The sequence below is a fragment of the Oncorhynchus mykiss genome, chromosome 12, assembly GCF_013265735.2.
Source record: "Oncorhynchus mykiss isolate Arlee chromosome 12, USDA_OmykA_1.1, whole genome shotgun sequence".
Lineage (NCBI taxonomy): Eukaryota > Metazoa > Chordata > Actinopteri > Salmoniformes > Salmonidae > Oncorhynchus > Oncorhynchus mykiss.
Window position 1 is genome coordinate 9,556,090 of NC_048576.1, and position 16,756 is coordinate 9,572,845.

Genomic DNA, 16,756 nt, shown 5'->3' on the forward strand with positions numbered 1-16,756 from the left:
TTTTGTCTTGAATACAAAATGTTATGTTTGGGGCAAATCCAATACTGTGAGATTAGTGTTAGTACGAACTGGGACCCATGAGCAGAGAAACACAGCAGGCAGAGGTACGGGTAAATCCAGAATATTTACGGAAGATCTTCATAGCAAGAACACTGAACAAAACATGAGACCTGAGCAACTGACCCAGTCCACAGAGGAACCTAAATAGTCATCCATCAGGTGATCCCAATAGACCAATGAGGGTCACCTGGATACCAGATGTAACCCAAGGGTGCTCTCCAGTGGCAACCTCAGGTAGTACACTCACGGGAGAAAACCTGATCTGTGATAAATACAACACATTACTGAGTACCACTCTCCATATTTTCAAGCATGGTGGTGGCTGCATCATGTTATTGGTATGCTTGTCATCGATGAGGACCAGGGAGGTTTTTTAAATGAAAACAAACGGAATAGAGCTAAGCATAGGCAAAATCCTGGAGGGAAACCTGGTTCAGTCTGCTTTCCAACAGACACTGGAAGACGAAGTCACCTTTCAGCAGGACAATAACCTAAAACACAAGGACAAATCTACACTGGAGTTGCTCAGCAAGACAACAGTGAATGTTCCCATGTGGCCTAGTTACAGTTTTGACTTAAATTGGCTTGAAAATCTATGGCAAGACTTGAAAATGTCTGTCTAGCAATGATCAACAACAAACTGGACAGAGCTTGAAGAATTGAAAAAAGAATGATGGGCAACTATTGTACAATCCAGGTGTACAAAGCTCTTAGCGAATACCCCCAAAAGACTCATTGCTGGATTCGCTGCCAAAGGTGATTCTAGCATGTATTGACTCAGGGGGTTGAATATTTGTATTTTTTATTAACTTTTTGTTAGAATATTTCTTCCACTTTGGCATAACAGAGTATTTTGTGTAGATTTTAGTTTTTTAATGACAATTACATCAATTTTAATTCCACTTTGTAATGCAATAAAATGTTTTATTGAGTTACAAAGTGTAACTAGAAATTCGATTTCCCTACTAAAAGAATGCAGCAGTCCTTTAATTAGTAATTTCCTCCACATTTAGGACAGTAAACATTATCGCTTCCAGACTCTTACTACTTCTAGAGTGGTGATTTGTACTTCTATTATCCACTATCGACTATTGTCTACTATCTGCTATTATCTTCAAGTATCTACTATTATCTACAATAATCTACTATTATCTACTACTATCCACTATTATCTACAATCTACTATTTATTATTATCTACTATGATCTACTATCTACTTGTATCTACTATTTACTATTATCTACTGATATCTACTAATACCTACTATATACTGATATCTACTATTATCTATTACTATCTACTATTATCTACTACTATCTACTATCTACTATTATCTACTACTATCTATTATCTACTACTACCTACGATCTACTATTATCTACTACTATCTACTATTATCTACTACTATCTATTATCTACTACTATCTACTATCTACTATTATCTACTACTATCTACTATCTACTATCTACTATTATCTATTGTCTACTACTATCTATTATCTACTATTATCTATTATCTACTATTATATACTACTATCTGCTATCTACTATTATATACTACTATCTATTATCTACTACTGTCTACTATCTACTATTATATACAACTATCTACTATCTACTATTATCTACTACTATCTACTATATACTATTATCTACTACTATCTACTATCTACTATGATCTACTACTATCTACTATCTACTATTATATACAACTATCTACTATCTACTATTATCTACTACTATCTACTATATACTATTATCTACTACTATCTACTATCTACTATTATCTACTACTATCTACTATCTACTATTATCTACTACTATCTACTACTATCTACTATCTACTATTATCTACTACTATCTACTATTATCTACTACTATCTACTATCTACTATTATCTACTACTATCTACTACTATCTACTATCTACTATTATCTACTACTATCTACTATTATCTACTACTATCTACTATCTAATATTACCTACTATTATCTACTACTATCTATTATCTACTGTTATCTACTATTATCTACTACTATCTACTATCTACTACTATCTACCATCTATTATGATCTACTACTATCTATAATCTACTTTTATCTACTATCTAATACTATCTACTATAATCTAATATTTACTAGTATCTACTGTTATCAAATCAAATCAAATCCAAGTTTATTTGTCATGTGCACCGAATACAACCTTACAGTGAAATGCTTACTTACAGGCTCTAACCAATGGTGTGGGGAAAAAGGCATGTGTGTGTGTGTGTGTGTGTGTGTGTGTGTGTGTGTGTGTGTGTGTGTGTGTGTGTGTGTAGGTAAGTAAAGAAATAAAACAACTACTATACAGTGATATCTGCTATTATCTACTATCTACTATTATCTCCTATTATTGTAACGGGTGTCATCGTCTGATGAGGAGGAATCGGACCAAAGCGCAGCGTGGTAAGTGTTCATGACTTTTATTTATCTGAACACTGAAACAAAAAGAACAAAGTGAATAACGAAACCGAAACAGTCCTGTCAGGTGCAGAAAACACTATAGCCTGACTCCGTCAATCCAGCTGCCTCTCGTACCTGCTTCACTCACTTGCCTCATATCGCCGCCTCTCAGCTTTAGCTACCTCCAGTTCCTTTTTCTGGCGGCGATATTCCCCAGCCTGTCTCCAGGGTCCCTTTCCGTCCAACATCTCCTTCCCATGTCCAGGAGTCCTGAACCCTCTGCTCCTCCATACCACGCTGCTTGGTCCGTTGGTGGTGGGTAGTTCTGTAAAGGTGTCGTCGTCTGATGAGGAGGAATCGGACCAATGCGCAGCGTGGTAAGTGTTCATGACTTTATTTAACTGATCACTGAAACAAAAATAACAAAGTGAATAACGAAACCGAAACAGTCCTGTCAGGTGCAGAAAACACTAAACACTAAACAATAACTACCCACAAAACATAGGAGAGAAAACGCTACCTAAGTATGGTTCCCAATCAGAGATATAGATAGTCAGCTGTCCCTGATTGAGAACCATATCCGGCCAAAACAAAGAAATACAAAACATAGAAAAAGGAACATAGAATGCCCACCCAAATCACACCCTGACCAAACCAAAATGCTCTCTAAGGTCAGGGTGTGACAATTATATACTATCTACTGTTTTCTACTATGATCTACTGTCTTCTATTATCTACTATGATCTACTATGATCTACTATCTACTACTATCGACTATGATCTACTACAGTGGCTTGCAAAAGTATTCACCCCCTTGGCATTTTTCCTATTTTGTTGCCTTACAACCTGCAATTAAAATAGATTTTTGGGGAGTTTGTATCATTTTATTTACACAACATGCCTACCACTTTGAAGATGCAAAATATGTGGGGTATGTATAAGCTTGGCACATCTAGCCACTGGGATTTTTGCCCATTCTTCAAGGCAAAACTGCTCCAGCCATTTCAAGTTGGATGGGTTCCGCTGGTGTACAGCAATCTTTAAATCATACCACAGATTCTCAATTGGATTGAGGTCTGGGCTTTGACTAGGCCATTCCAAGACATTTAAATGTCTCCCTTTAAACCACTCGAGTGTTGCTTTAGTAGTATGCTTAGGGTCATTGTCCTGCTGGAAGGTGAACCTCCGTCCTAGTTTCAAATCTCTGGAAGACTGAAACAGGTTTCCCTCAAGAATTTCACTGTATTTAGCATCATCCATTATTCCTTCATCTCTGACCAGTTTACCAGTCCCTGCCGTTGAAAAACATCCCCACAGCATGATGCTGCCACCACCATGGTTCACTGGGGTTCACTGGGATGAGGTTCTCGGGGTGATGGGTGGTGTTGGGTTTGTGCCAGATGTATTTTCCTTGATGTCCAGAAAACTCAATTTTAGTCTCATCTGACCAGAGTACCTTCTTCCATATGTTTGGGGAGTCTCCCACAGTCCTTTTGGCAAACACCAAATGTGGTTGCTTATTTTTTTCTATACGCAATGGCTTTTTTCTGGCCACTCTTCCGTAAAGCCCAGCTCTGTGGAGTGTAAGGATTAAAGTGGTCCTATGGACAGATACTCCAATCTTCGCTGTGGAGCTTTGCAGCTCCTTCAATGTTATCTTTGGTGTCTTTGTTGCCTCTATGATTAATGCCTTCCTTGCCTGGTCCGTGAGTTAGGAGAGCTCCTCTGTCTTCATGGTGCCACTTGCTTGGTGGTGCCCCTTGCTTAGTGGTGTTGCAGACTCTGGGGCCCTTCAGAACAGGTATATATATATATATATATATATATATATATATATATATATATATATATATATATATATATATATATATATATATATACTCAGATCAAGTGACAGATCATGTGACACTAAGATCGCACACAGGTGGACTTTATTTATCTATTTATGTGACTTCTGAAGGTAATTGGTCGCACCAGATTTTATTTAGGGGCTTCATAGCAAAGGGGGTGAATACATATGCACACACCACTTTTCAGTTGTTTTAAATATTTTTTTAATATTTTGAAACAAGTTCTTTTTTCCATTTCACTTCACCAATTTGGACTATTTTGTGTATGTCCATTACATGAAATCCAAATAAAAATCTATTTAAATTACAGGTTGTATTGCAACCAAATTAGGAAAAACGCCAAAGGGGATGAATACTTTTGCAAGGCACTGTATCTACTATTATCTACTATCTACTATTATTCACTAATATCATCTACTATTATCTGTGACAAATGAGGGGAGAAAACAGAGTGGAGAACAAGCCTGGTTCATGCCAACAGGATGCGCCTTAACCAAATTAAATTGTTCCAATTATGATTTCTCATTGTGAGAAAGTCTGGAGCAGATAATTGAGGCCATTGTTGTCAGGGGACAGCTGAGTAGAGAGGCATGAGTCCTTCCTTACACACTGTTTTACGTCCCAAATAGCATCCTATTTTCTATATGGTGCACTACTTTCCGATAGGGCTCTGGTCTAAAGTAGTGCACTATATAGGGAGTAGGGTGCCATTTGGAACGCAATGACTGTCTGTCTGCACATTATGCCTCACAAAGATCAGCTTGTCATTAGATTTATGTATTGCTGGGTCACTGAAAGATACAAGCCAGTATTTTGTCCTTTGTCAAAATGTAGCCTAATCGTAGTGATTGCCAAATTGTTGCCTGAAAACTTCTAACAGAAATTGAATAGCTTTAAGAACTGCTTTCCTTGATACTGAAGCTTATATTTTAAACTTTGAGTATCTTAGGTAGTTTAGAGAAATGTAAGGATGCATATCAGTTGTCAGATTTAAATATGGGATAGATAGATAAACATTTTGTAAAAATCAAAAAAGATTATATAATTAAAAATGTCTTTATTAGAAAGTGGAATGGGGAACGCAGTCGTAACTGTGAACAGGCTCTGACGAGACGCTTGTCTGCCATCTTGTGGTGAATATGTTGCCTCTGCACTTCTTCACCCGTTGTCAGTTGAAAATGAAGTACATACAGTACTATAGTATATATACCTCCTAGAGTCGATTATCGAAGTAACATAATCAAAATCCCCATCAAAATACCGCCAGTTTAAGCTAGCGATATCTGTTGTTTGTAACACGTTCACATCTGCGGTGAAAGGTGACAGACATCTGCGAGACATCCCGAAAATCAGTCTTCTCATGAAAACGTCTGTAGCGTCCGAACGGTTTGACTGAACCTATGTGGACTCATCTGAAGGTAACCAGTACATGAAAACTGTTTTATGGAAGTAAGGAGGTATAGACACTTCAAAACCTTATTCCTCATTATTTACTTTTGGACTGTCTTATTTGCCATTTATGAATGTGTCATTCAATGTGTTTCTATGGGTTATAGTAATAAAGGCCAAATTCAATATTTTATCAAATATTTTTTTTATATTTGTTTTGGATACCTCTGTATGGTTATGTAAAGGAACACCCAGATATCCACAATGCAATGCAGTTATCACAACAATTTCAGCTTTATTCAATGTTCTTTACACAGTGTTGTTGATGGGGGGGGGAGTAGTATTTTGAGTAGGATACAATAAATAGTAGATGACGTCATGTAATTATTATGATAATTATGTTATTATATATCATATGAAGTCAACTCTAATATAGGCTATATTGTTTTCAAAATATTGTGAACAGGTGCGCTGGATGCAACGACTCGGACTGAGTCTCTGAGGCGTGTAGTGCCGTTCATCATAGGACAGCTGCAGACTAGAGCTGACTGACTGCCTGTCTTCAGTTGAAGATGGTGTTCTCCTTCATGTTGAAAGCCAATCGAATGAGGTCTGTCAGCTACGGAGAGGAAACGCAGAAATACAACAATTTAGCACTCATACCTGAACCACGTAAACCTGCAATAAAATATCATTACCAGTTTTAAATAATCAGTCTTCATAAACATGCGTTTTTAAATAATTATACTTCATAAATATGTTGTTACTACTGAACTCAAACATTAAGTTAAGAATGAAGTCAGACATGTATATTCTGATAAATAGCCTACTGGATATTAGGGGATGCGATTAATACATAGGCTACATACTATAAAGGGAAAGACCGGAGGAACAACATTCACCTAATTGACACTAACCTCTCACCATTACTAACCTGTTTGAGGTATCGGTGTCTATCTGTCTCTTCCCACTTTGTGGTCTTGAGTACCCCCATTCGAGAGAGAACATGTTCCTGTCCCTGTCTCTGGGTCTGGTTCTGCCTCTTGTTCTCCAGTCCCCAGAGGGTCCTGATGAAGCCTTGCACCAGCTTGGACGGCTGCACATATCTATCCAACAGCGTGTCTTCCTCTGAAGACGGTATATTGTCCCTGTTGCTGCTATCTTCTGATCCAGAGAGACTGTCAAGGCTTTTCTTCCCCATCAAGTGACCTAATAAAACATTTTTATACATAAAGAATGTACGGATGGACATTGAGGAAGATTGAATATTGAAGTTAGTGTTCTTTTGAGTCCAATTCTGGTTTGGAGAGTAAGACAATTCAACGCTGGGTTGTTATTTGAACAACCAATGTCCTGCGTCACAATGTCTTCGTTTGCTCTGAGCTTTATCACCCAGGAACATTTCACCTAAACTTTTCACAGGAAATGTAACTTGCCCACCAAATAGAATACTAATTTTTCTGGGTAACCAAGGTGATTAATCAAAACAAAGGCAACATTCGGAAGTCCACATTAAGTCCGATTTTTTTTATATACATCAGCTCAACAATTCAATCAGAAAATTGTTACACCATTAAACATGGTTTGTGCAGTGGTTTCCCATCGTTAATTATTTTTTTTTTTTTTTTATCTCGAAACAAACTTTTCATCTATCCAGCATAATCTCAAAAACCGAAGTAGATCATAGCAATAATAACACTTTGTAATTTTATTATAAATAATAATATATTATTCTGTAATATAAATAGCAACAATAATAGGTATCTTACCTACTGCCCAGTGATTCCCTCGTGGGAACACTTTTCCAATGGCTCCAGTATTCTCTGAACAATGCGCCATAAATAAAATTGATACCAATATAATAGCAATCGATAAGAAAGGTTTGTAGGTCCATGCATAGCACAGGTCGCCCATTATATCGCAGAGAGAGGAGCAAGCGTTATAATAAGGTATTATAATCCTTATTGGCTGTATATCCGTCCAGTTGAAAAATTCCTAAACTAATGGTGGTCTTCCATAATCAGTTAATTTATATAATACCGCGACCGACGTTCAAGTTTGTTGTCTTTGCGAAGTTACACGGGAGTGACTCCATAAGGGCGATAGTTCTGAAGTAGGCGACGCTGAAAGTTAAATGCCTTTCCTGAGTGTTATACGTCAGAGATCCTTAAAAAAAAAAAAAAAAAAAATGTGACAAATTGTGATAACCTGCCATTACGAAACACGCCTGGATAATGTGTGTGTAGAGATTGCATTTGCACGTCAGCGTCATTTCATTAACATTGACGGGTTGTTTTTTCCTCTTTGCAGAGCCTGTACAGCCTGGGACATTCCAAGTGGCAACCTATTTCCTATATATTCCCTATAAGGGGTAGTGCACTATGTAGCAAATAGGGAGCCATTTGCGACAGTCTGTTATTAATAACAGGCAGTTAATTGCTTCCCCTTACAGCAGGTTATTCATTCATATTACTTATTACAGTTCTCCACTAGGCTGTTTGATGGCCAGTGTCATGTCCTGTGTTCTGGTGACCAGTTACAGTATGCCAGTTCTTCACTAGGCTGTGTTCTGGTGACCAGTTACAGTATGCCAGTTCTTCACTAGGCTGTGTTCTGGTGACCAGTTACAGTATGCCAGTTCTTCACTAGGCTGTGTTCTGGTGATCAGTTACAGTATGCCAGTTCTTCACTAGGCTGTGTTCTGGTGATCAGTTACAGTATGCCAGTTCTCCACTAGGCTGTGTTCTGGTGACCAGTTACAGTATGCCAGTTCTCCACTAGGCTATTTGATGGTCAGTGTCATGCCCTGTGTTCTGGTGATCAGTTACAGTATGCCAGTTCTTCACAAGGCTATGTGATGGCCAGTGTCATGTCCTGTGTTCTGGTGACCAGTTACAGTATGCCTATGCTAGATTAGAATAGAATACAACTAAATGGAGTGGATTAGATAGAGTAGAGTAGGCCTAGACTGGAGTAGAGTAGAGGAGAGGAGAGTGGAGTGGAGTAGGCCTAGAGTAGAGTAGAGTAGAGTAGAGTAGAGTAGAGTAGGCCTAAAGTAGAGTAGAGTAGAGTAGAGTAGAGTAGAGTAGAGTAGAGTGGAGTAGAGTGGAGTGGAGTGGAGCGGAGTAGAGTGGTGTAGAGTGGAGTAGGCCTAGAGAAGAGTGGAGTAGAGTAGAGTAGAGTGGAGTAGAGAGGAGTAGAGTGGAGTAGAGAGGAGTGGAGTAGAGTAGAGTGGAGTAGAGAGGAGAGGAGTAGAGTAGAGTAAAGTAGAGTAGAGTAGAGTAGAGTAGAGTAGAGAAGTGTAGAGTAGAGTAGAGTGGAGTGGAGTGGAGTAGAGTGGAGTAGGCCTAGAGTGGAGTGGAGTAGAGTGGAGTATAGTGGAGTGGAGTAGAGTGGAGTAGATCTAGAGTAGAGTGGAGTCAAGTAGAGTAGAGTGGAGTAGAGAGGAGTGGAGTAGGCCTAGAGTAGTGGAGTAGAGTGGAGTGGAGTAGGCCTAGAGTAGAGTGGTGTAGAGTAGAGTAGAGTAGAGTAGAGTGGAGTGGAGTGGTGTAGATTGGAGTGGAGTAGGCCTAGAGTAGAGTGGAGTAGAGTAGAGTGGAGTAGAGAGGAGTAGAGTAGAGTGGAGTAGAGTAGAGTAGAGTGGAGTAGAGTAGAGTGGAGTAGAGTGGAGTGGGGTAGAGTGGAGTAGAGTGGTGTAGAGTGGAGTGGAGTAGGCCTAGAGTAGAGTGGAGTATAGTGGAGTGGAGTAGAGTGGAGTAGAGTGGAGTAGAGTGGGGTAGAGAGGAGTGGAGTAGGCCTAGAGTAGTGGAGTAGAGTGGAGTGGAGTAGGCCTAGAGTAGTGGAGTAGAGTGGAGTGGAGTAGGCCTAGAGTAGTGGAGTAGAGTGGAGTGGAGTAGGCCTAGAGTAGTGGAGTAGAGTGGGGTAGGCCCAGAGTAGAGTGGGGTAGGCCCAGAGTAGAGTGGGGTAGAGTAGAGTAGAGTAGAGTGGAGTAGAGAGGAGTGGAGTAGGCCTAGAGTAGTGGAGTAGAGTGGAGTGGAGTAGGCCTAGAGTAGTGGAGTAGAGTGGAGTGGAGTAGGCCTAGAGTAGTGGAGTAGAGTGGAGTGGAGTAGGCCTAGAGTAGTGGAGTAGAGTGGGGTAGGCCCAGAGTAGAGTGGGGTAGGCCCAGAGTAGAGTGGGGTAGAGTGGAGTGGAGTAGAGTGGAGTATAGTGGAGTGGAGTAGAGTGGAGTAGATCTAGAGTAGAGTGGAGTCAAGTAGAGTAGAGTGGAGTAGAGAGGAGTGGAGTAGGCCTAGAGTAGTGGAGTAGAGTGGAGTGGAGTAGGCCTAGAGTAGAGTGGTGTAGAGTAGAGTAGAGTAGAGTAGAGTGGAGTGGAGTGGTGTAGATTGGAGTGGAGTAGGCCTAGAGTAGAGTGGAGTAGAGTAGAGTGGAGTAGAGAGGAGTAGAGTAGAGTGGAGTAGAGTAGAGTAGAGTGGAGTAGAGTAGAGTGGAGTAGAGTGGAGTGGGGTAGAGTGGAGTAGAGTGGTGTAGAGTGGAGTGGAGTAGGCCTAGAGTAGAGTGGAGTATAGTGGAGTGGAGTAGAGTGGAGTAGAGTGGAGTAGAGTGGGGTAGAGAGGAGTGGAGTAGGCCTAGAGTAGTGGAGTAGAGTGGAGTGGAGTAGGCCTAGAGTAGTGGAGTAGAGTGGAGTGGAGTAGGCCTAGAGTAGTGGAGTAGAGTGGAGTGGAGTAGGCCTAGAGTAGTGGAGTAGAGTGGGGTAGGCCCAGAGTAGAGTGGGGTAGGCCCAGAGTAGAGTGGGGTAGAGTGGAGTGGAGTAGAGTGGAGTATAGTGGAGTGGAGTAGAGTGGAGTAGATCTAGAGTAGAGTGGAGTCAAGTAGAGTAGAGTGGAGTAGAGAGGAGTGGAGTAGGCCTAGAGTAGTGGAGTAGAGTGGAGTGGAGTAGGCCTAGAGTAGAGTGGTGTAGAGTAGAGTAGAGTAGAGTAGAGTGGAGTGGAGTGGTGTAGATTGGAGTGGAGTAGGCCTAGAGTAGAGTGGAGTAGAGTAGAGTGGAGTAGAGAGGAGTAGAGTAGAGTGGAGTAGAGTAGAGTAGAGTGGAGTAGAGTAGAGTGGAGTAGAGTGGAGTGGGGTAGAGTGGAGTAGAGTGGTGTAGAGTGGAGTGGAGTAGGCCTAGAGTAGAGTGGAGTATAGTGGAGTGGAGTAGAGTGGAGTAGAGTGGAGTAGAGTGGGGTAGAGAGGAGTGGAGTAGGCCTAGAGTAGTGGAGTAGAGTGGAGTAGAGTAGGCCTAGAGTAGTGGAGTAGAGTGGAGTGGAGTAGGCCTAGAGTAGTGGAGTAGAGTGGAGTGGAGTAGGCCTAGAGTAGTGGAGTAGAGTGGGGTAGGCCCAGAGTAGAGTGGGGTAGGCCCAGAGTAGAGTGGGGTAGAGTAGAGTAGAGTAGAGTGGAGTAGAGAGGAGTGGAGTAGGCCTAGAGTAGTGGAGTAGAGTGGAGTGGAGTAGGCCTAGAGTAGTGGAGTAGAGTGGAGTGGAGTAGGCCTAGAGTAGTGGAGTAGAGTGGAGTGGAGTAGGCCTAGAGTAGTGGAGTAGAGTGGGGTAGGCCCAGAGTAGAGTGGGGTAGGCCCAGAGTAGAGTGGGGTAGAGTGGAGTGGAGTAGAGTGGAGTAGAGTGGGGTAGAGTGGAGTGGAGTAGGCCTAGAGTAGAGTGGAGTAGAGTAGAGTGGGGTAGAGTGGAGTAGAGTGGGGTAGGCCCAGAGTAGAGTGGGGTAGGCCCAGAGTAGAGTGGGGTAGAGTGGAGTGGAGTGGAATAGAGTGGGGTAGAGTGGAGTGGAGTAGGCCTAGAGTAGAGTGGAGTAGAGTAGAGTGGGGTACAGTGGAGTAGAGTGGGGTAGGCCCAGAGTAGAGTGGGGTAGGCCCAGAGTAGAGTGGGGTAGGCCCAGAGTAGAGTGGGGTAGAGTGGAGTGGAGTAGAGTGGAGTAGAGTGGGGTAGAGTGGAGTGGAGTAGGCCTAGAGTAGAGTGGAGTAGAGTAGAGTGGGGTAGAGTGGAGTAGAGTGGGGTAGGCCCAGAGTAGAGTGGAGTAGAGTAGAGTGGGGTAGAGTGGAGTAGAGTGGGGTAGGCCCAGAGTAGAGTGGAGTAGAGTGGGGTAGGCCTAGAGTAGAGTGGAGTAGAGTGGAGTGGAGTAGAGTGGAGTAGAGTGGAGTAGAGTGGGGTAGAGTGGAGTAGAGTGGGGTAGAGTGGTGTAGAGTGGAGTAGAGTGGAGTAGAGTGGGGTAGGCCTAGAGTAGAGTGGAGTAGAGTAGAGTGGAGTAGAGTGGAGTAGAGTGGGGTAGAGTGGTGTAGAGTGGGGTAGAGTGGTGTAGAGTGGAGTAGAGTGGGGTAGAGTGGAGTAGGCCCAGAGTAGAGTGGAGTAGAGTAGAGTGGAGTAGAGTGGAGTAGAGTGGGGTAGGCCCAGAGTAGAGTGGAGTAGAGTAGAGTGGAGTAGAGTGGAGTAGAGTAGAGTGGAGTAGAGTGGAGTAGAGTGGAGTAGAGTGGAGTAGAGTAGAGTGGAGTAGAGTGGAGTAGAGTGGAGTAGAGTAGAGTGGAGTAGATTGGAGTAGAGTGGAGTAGAGTGGAGTAGAGTAGAGTGGAGTAGAGTGGAGTAGAGTAGAGTGGAGTAGAGTGGAGTAGAGTGGAGTAGAGTGGGGTAGAGTGGAGTAGAGTGGGGTAGAGTGGTGTAGAGTGGGGTAGAGTGGTGTAGAGTGGAGTAGAGTGGGGTAGAGTGGAGTAGGCCCAGAGTAGAGTGGAGTAGAGTAGAGTGGAGTAGAGTGGAGTAGAGTAGAGTAGAGTGGAGTAGAGTGGGGTAGAGTGGAGTAGGCCCAGAGTAGAGTGGAGTAGAGTAGAGTGGAGTAGAGTGGAGTAGAGTAGAATAGAGTGGAATAGAGTGGAGTAGAGTGGGGTAGGCCCAGAGTAGAGTGGAGTAGAGTGGGGTAGGCCCAGAGTAGAACAAATAAAACCAAATGTAATACAGTATAGTATTTGTTTTTATTTAACTAGGCAAGTCAGTTAAGAACAAATTCTTATTTACAATGACGGTCTACCGGGGAACAGTGGGTTAACTGCCTTGTTCAGGGGCAGAACGACAGATTTTTACCTCGTCAGCTCGGGGATTCAATCCAGAAACCTTTCAGTTACTGGCCCAAGGCTCTAACCACTAGGCTACCTGCTGTAGTACAGTAGAGTAGAGTACAGTAGAGTATATTAGAGTATAGTAGAGTAGAGTATAGTAGAGTACAGTATAGTACAGTAGAGTACAGTAGAGTATAGCAGAGTCCAGTAGAGTGCAGTAGAGTACAGTAGAGTATAGTCCAGTATAGTATAGTAGAGTAGAGTACAGTCGTGGCCAAAAGTTTTGAGAATGACACAATTATTAATTTCAACAAAGTTTGCTGCTTCAGTGTCTTTATATATTTTTGTCAGGCGTTACTATGGAATACTGTAGTATAATTACAAGTGTTTCATAGGTGTCAAAGGCTTTTATTGACAATCACATGAAGTTGATGCAAAGAGTCAATATTTGCAGTGTTGACCCTTCTTTTTCAAGACCTTTGCAATCCGCCCTGGCACGCTGTCAATTAACTTCTGGGCCACATCCTGACTGATGGCAGCCCATTCTTGCATAATCAATGCTTGGAGTTTGTCAGAATTTGTGGGTTTTTGTTTGTCCACCCTCCTCTTGAGGATTGACCACAAGTTCTCAATGGGAGTTTCCTGGCCATGGATCCAAAATATTGATGTTTGGGTTCCCGAGCCACTTATTTATCACTTTTGCCGTATGGCAAGGTGCTCCATCATGCTGGAAAAGGCATTGTTCGTCACCAAAATGTTCCTGGATGGTTGGGAGAAGTTGCTCTCGAAGGATGTGTTGGTACCTTTCTTTATTCATGGCTGTGTTCTTAGGCAAAATTGTGAGTGAGCCCACTCCCTTGGCTGAGAAGCAACCCCACACATGAATGGTCTCAGGATGCTTTACTGTTGGCATGATACAGGACTGATGGTAACGCTCACCTTGTCTTCTCCGGACAAGCTTTTTTCCGGATGCCCCAAACAATCAAAAATGGGATTCATCAGAGAAAATGACTTTACCCCAGTCCTCAGCAGTCCAATCCCTGTACCTTTTGCAGAATATCAGTCTGTCCCTGATTGTTTTTCCTGGTGAGAAGTGGCTTCGTTGCTGCCCTTCTTGACATCAGGCCATCCCCCAAAAGTATTTGCCTCACTGTGCGTGCAGATGCAGTCACACCTGCCTGCTGCCATTCCTGAGCAAGCTCTGTACTGGTAATGCCCCAATCCCGCAGCTGAATCAACTTTAAGAGACGGTCCTGGCGCTTGCGGGACTTTCTTGGGCACCCTGAAGCCTTCTTCACAACAATTGAACCGCTCTCCTTGAAGTTCTTGATGATCCGATAAATGGATGGTTTAGGTGCAATCTTACTGGCAGTAATATCCTTGCCTGTGAAGCCCTTTTTGTACAAAGCAATGGTGTCGGCACGTGTTTCCTTGCAGGTAACCATGGTTGACAGAAGAAGAACAATGATTCCAAGCACCACCCTCCTTTTGAAGATTCCAGTCTGTTATTCAAACTCAATCCGCATGACAGAGTGATCTCCAGCCTTGTCCTCATCAACACTTACACCTGTGTTAACGAGAGAATCACTCACATGATGTCAGCTGGTCCTTTTGTGGCAGGGCTGAAATGCAGTGGAAATGTTTTTTGGGGATTCAGTTCATTTGCATGGCAAAGAGGGACTTTGCAATTAATTGCAATTCATCTGATCACTCTTCATAACATTCTGGAGTATATGCAAATTGCCATCATACAAACTGAGGCAGCAAACTTTGTGGAAATTAATATTTGTGTCATTCTAAAAACTTTTGGCCACGACTGTATAGTACAGTTGTCACATTTGTTGTAACGAGGAGACCAAGGCGCAGCGTGATGAGAATACATTCCTCTTTATTAAAGGAAGACCACTTAAACAAACTAACAAAACGACCGTGACACTATAAACACTAGTGCTGACACAGGCAACTTTACATAGACACTAACCCACAAAATACCCAAGGAATATGGCTACCTAAATATGGTCCCCAATCAGAGACAACGATAAACAGCTGCCTCTGATTGAGAACCAATCTAGGCAACCATAGACATAAAAACACCTAGACTAGATACAACCCCATAAACATACAAAAACCCTAGACAGGACAAAAACACATACATCAACCTCGTCACACCCTGACCTAACCAAAATAATAAAGAAAACAAAGAATACTAAGGTCAGGGTGTGACAACAGTATAAGAGACGAGAGTAGAGAATAATCAAATCAAATTGAAAACATTAGCGGTAAAGGGGTAAAGAGCGTTGGGTCAGAGGTTTGAATCCCTGAGCCAGGCAAGGTGGAAAAATCTGCTGTTCTGCCCTTGCTCAAGCAAGGCAGTTAACCCCCAACAACTGCTCCCCGGGTGCCGATGATGTCGATTAAGGCAGCCCCCCTCACCTCTCTGATTCAGAGGGGTTGGGTTAAATGTGGAAGACACATTTCAGTTGAAGACATTCAGTTGTGCATCTGATGTATCCCCCTTCAGTAGAGTAGAGTAGGCCTAGAGTAGAATACAATGAAATGGAATACATTAGAGTAGAATAGAATACATTGCATCACCCACATTAAAAACAAAACTAAACGTTACACCAATAGCTGGCTATTTAGTAATTGCAGTTCTATTCCACTGGATGTGAATAAGACCAGCCGCACCTATCCGGTGACACACTAACTTCTGTCCAAGTGTTAAGACTCTCACAATGGGTTTCGATACGAAACCTAGTGGTTAGACCGTTGGACTAAGAACCCGAAAGGTTGCAAGTTCAAATCCCCCGAGCTGACAAGGTAAAAATCTGTTGTTCTGCCCCCGAACAAGGCAGTTAACCCACTGTTCCTAGGCCGTCAGTGAAATTGAGAATTTGTTCTTAACTGATTTTCCTAGTTAAATAAATAAACATATACTGCTGAAAGAAGGTTTTATATTGGAGACCGGTAGGAACACAGCTGGGACCGAGAGACTGAAAAACAGCTTCTATCTCAAGGCCATCAGACTGTTAAACAGCCACAACTAACATTGAGTGGCTGCTGCCAACACACTGACTCAACTCCAGCCACTTTAATAATGGGAATTGATGGGAAATGATATAAAATATATCACTAGCCACTTTAAACAATGCTACCTAATATAATGTTTACATACCCTACATTATTCATCTCATATGTATATGTATATACTGTACTCTATATCATCTACTGCATCTTTATGTAATACATGTATCACTAGCCACTTTAACTATGCCACTTTGTTTACATACTCATCTCATATGTATATACTGCACTCAATACCATTTACTGTATCTTGCCTATGCCGCTCTGTACCATCACTCATTCATATATCTTTATGTACATATTCTTTATCCCCTTACACTTGTGTCTATAAGGTAGTAGGTTTGGAATTGTTAGCTAGATTACTTGTTGGTTATTACTGCATTGTCGGAACTAGAAGCACAAGCATTTCGCTACACTCGCATTAACATCTGCTAACCATGTGTATGTGACAAATAACATTTGATTTGATTTGATTTTTGATTTGATTTGATTTTTGATTTTTGATTTTTTTTTTATTTGATTTTTGATTTGAGACTGGTAGAAACACAGCTGACAACAGGTGCCAGGAATGGTACTGTAGGGTCAAGGCTAACAAACAAAAGTGGTTTGACTTGTGTTCATTAATTTAGACACAATGATGAATGAATGACCCACACAACCATTGGTTGGTTACCATGCAGAAATGATATTATGGAATCTGCATCAGTGAATAGGAAAGATCAACAACATGTACAAAAACATGTCCATGTTATTTAATTCAATTAAATGAGTCTATTACTGTAAGTACACATCCTTGTGAAACATTCATACTCGAATGATGACATTCATATCCTGTATTGACA

The 16,756-nt window shown here is 41.9% G+C and overlaps 1 protein-coding gene across 2 annotated transcripts; it reads right to left on the minus strand.

Moving 5' to 3' along the window:
- Positions 1-6,013: 6,013 nt before the first annotated feature.
- Positions 6,014-7,911, minus strand: LOC110536926 (gastrin-releasing peptide). 2 transcript variants are annotated; one of them, XM_021622605.2, is made up of 3 exons: positions 7,513-7,911; positions 6,678-6,952; positions 6,014-6,362 (listed from the first exon to the last, which is right to left on the minus strand). In XM_021622605.2, the coding sequence occupies exons 1-3, from the start codon at positions 7,655-7,657 to the stop codon at positions 6,306-6,308; spliced, it is 477 nt and encodes a 158-aa protein (XP_021478280.2). In that variant the 5' UTR covers positions 7,658-7,911; the 3' UTR covers positions 6,014-6,305. The 2 variants fall into 2 exon arrangements, with proteins under 2 accessions (XP_021478280.2, XP_036792735.1); XM_036936840.1 differs by lacking the exon at positions 7,513-7,911 and having other exon boundaries at positions 6,678-7,427.
- Between the last annotated feature and the right edge of the window lie 8,845 nt (positions 7,912-16,756).

Excerpts from the sequence above, each read along its gene's own strand:
- LOC110536926 (XM_021622605.2), bottom strand. The coding sequence starts at position 7,657 with ATGGGCGACCTGTGCTATGCATGGACCTACAAACCTTTCTTATCGATT. Across the intron at positions 6,953-7,512 it reads AGGGAATCACTGGGCAGTAG|GTCACTTGATGGGGAAGAAA; the intron begins GTAAGATACCTA and ends ATGTTTTATTAG. Across the intron at positions 6,363-6,677 it reads GACACCGATACCTCAAACAG|CTGACAGACCTCATTCGATT; the intron begins GTTAGTAATGGT and ends TCCTCTCCGTAG.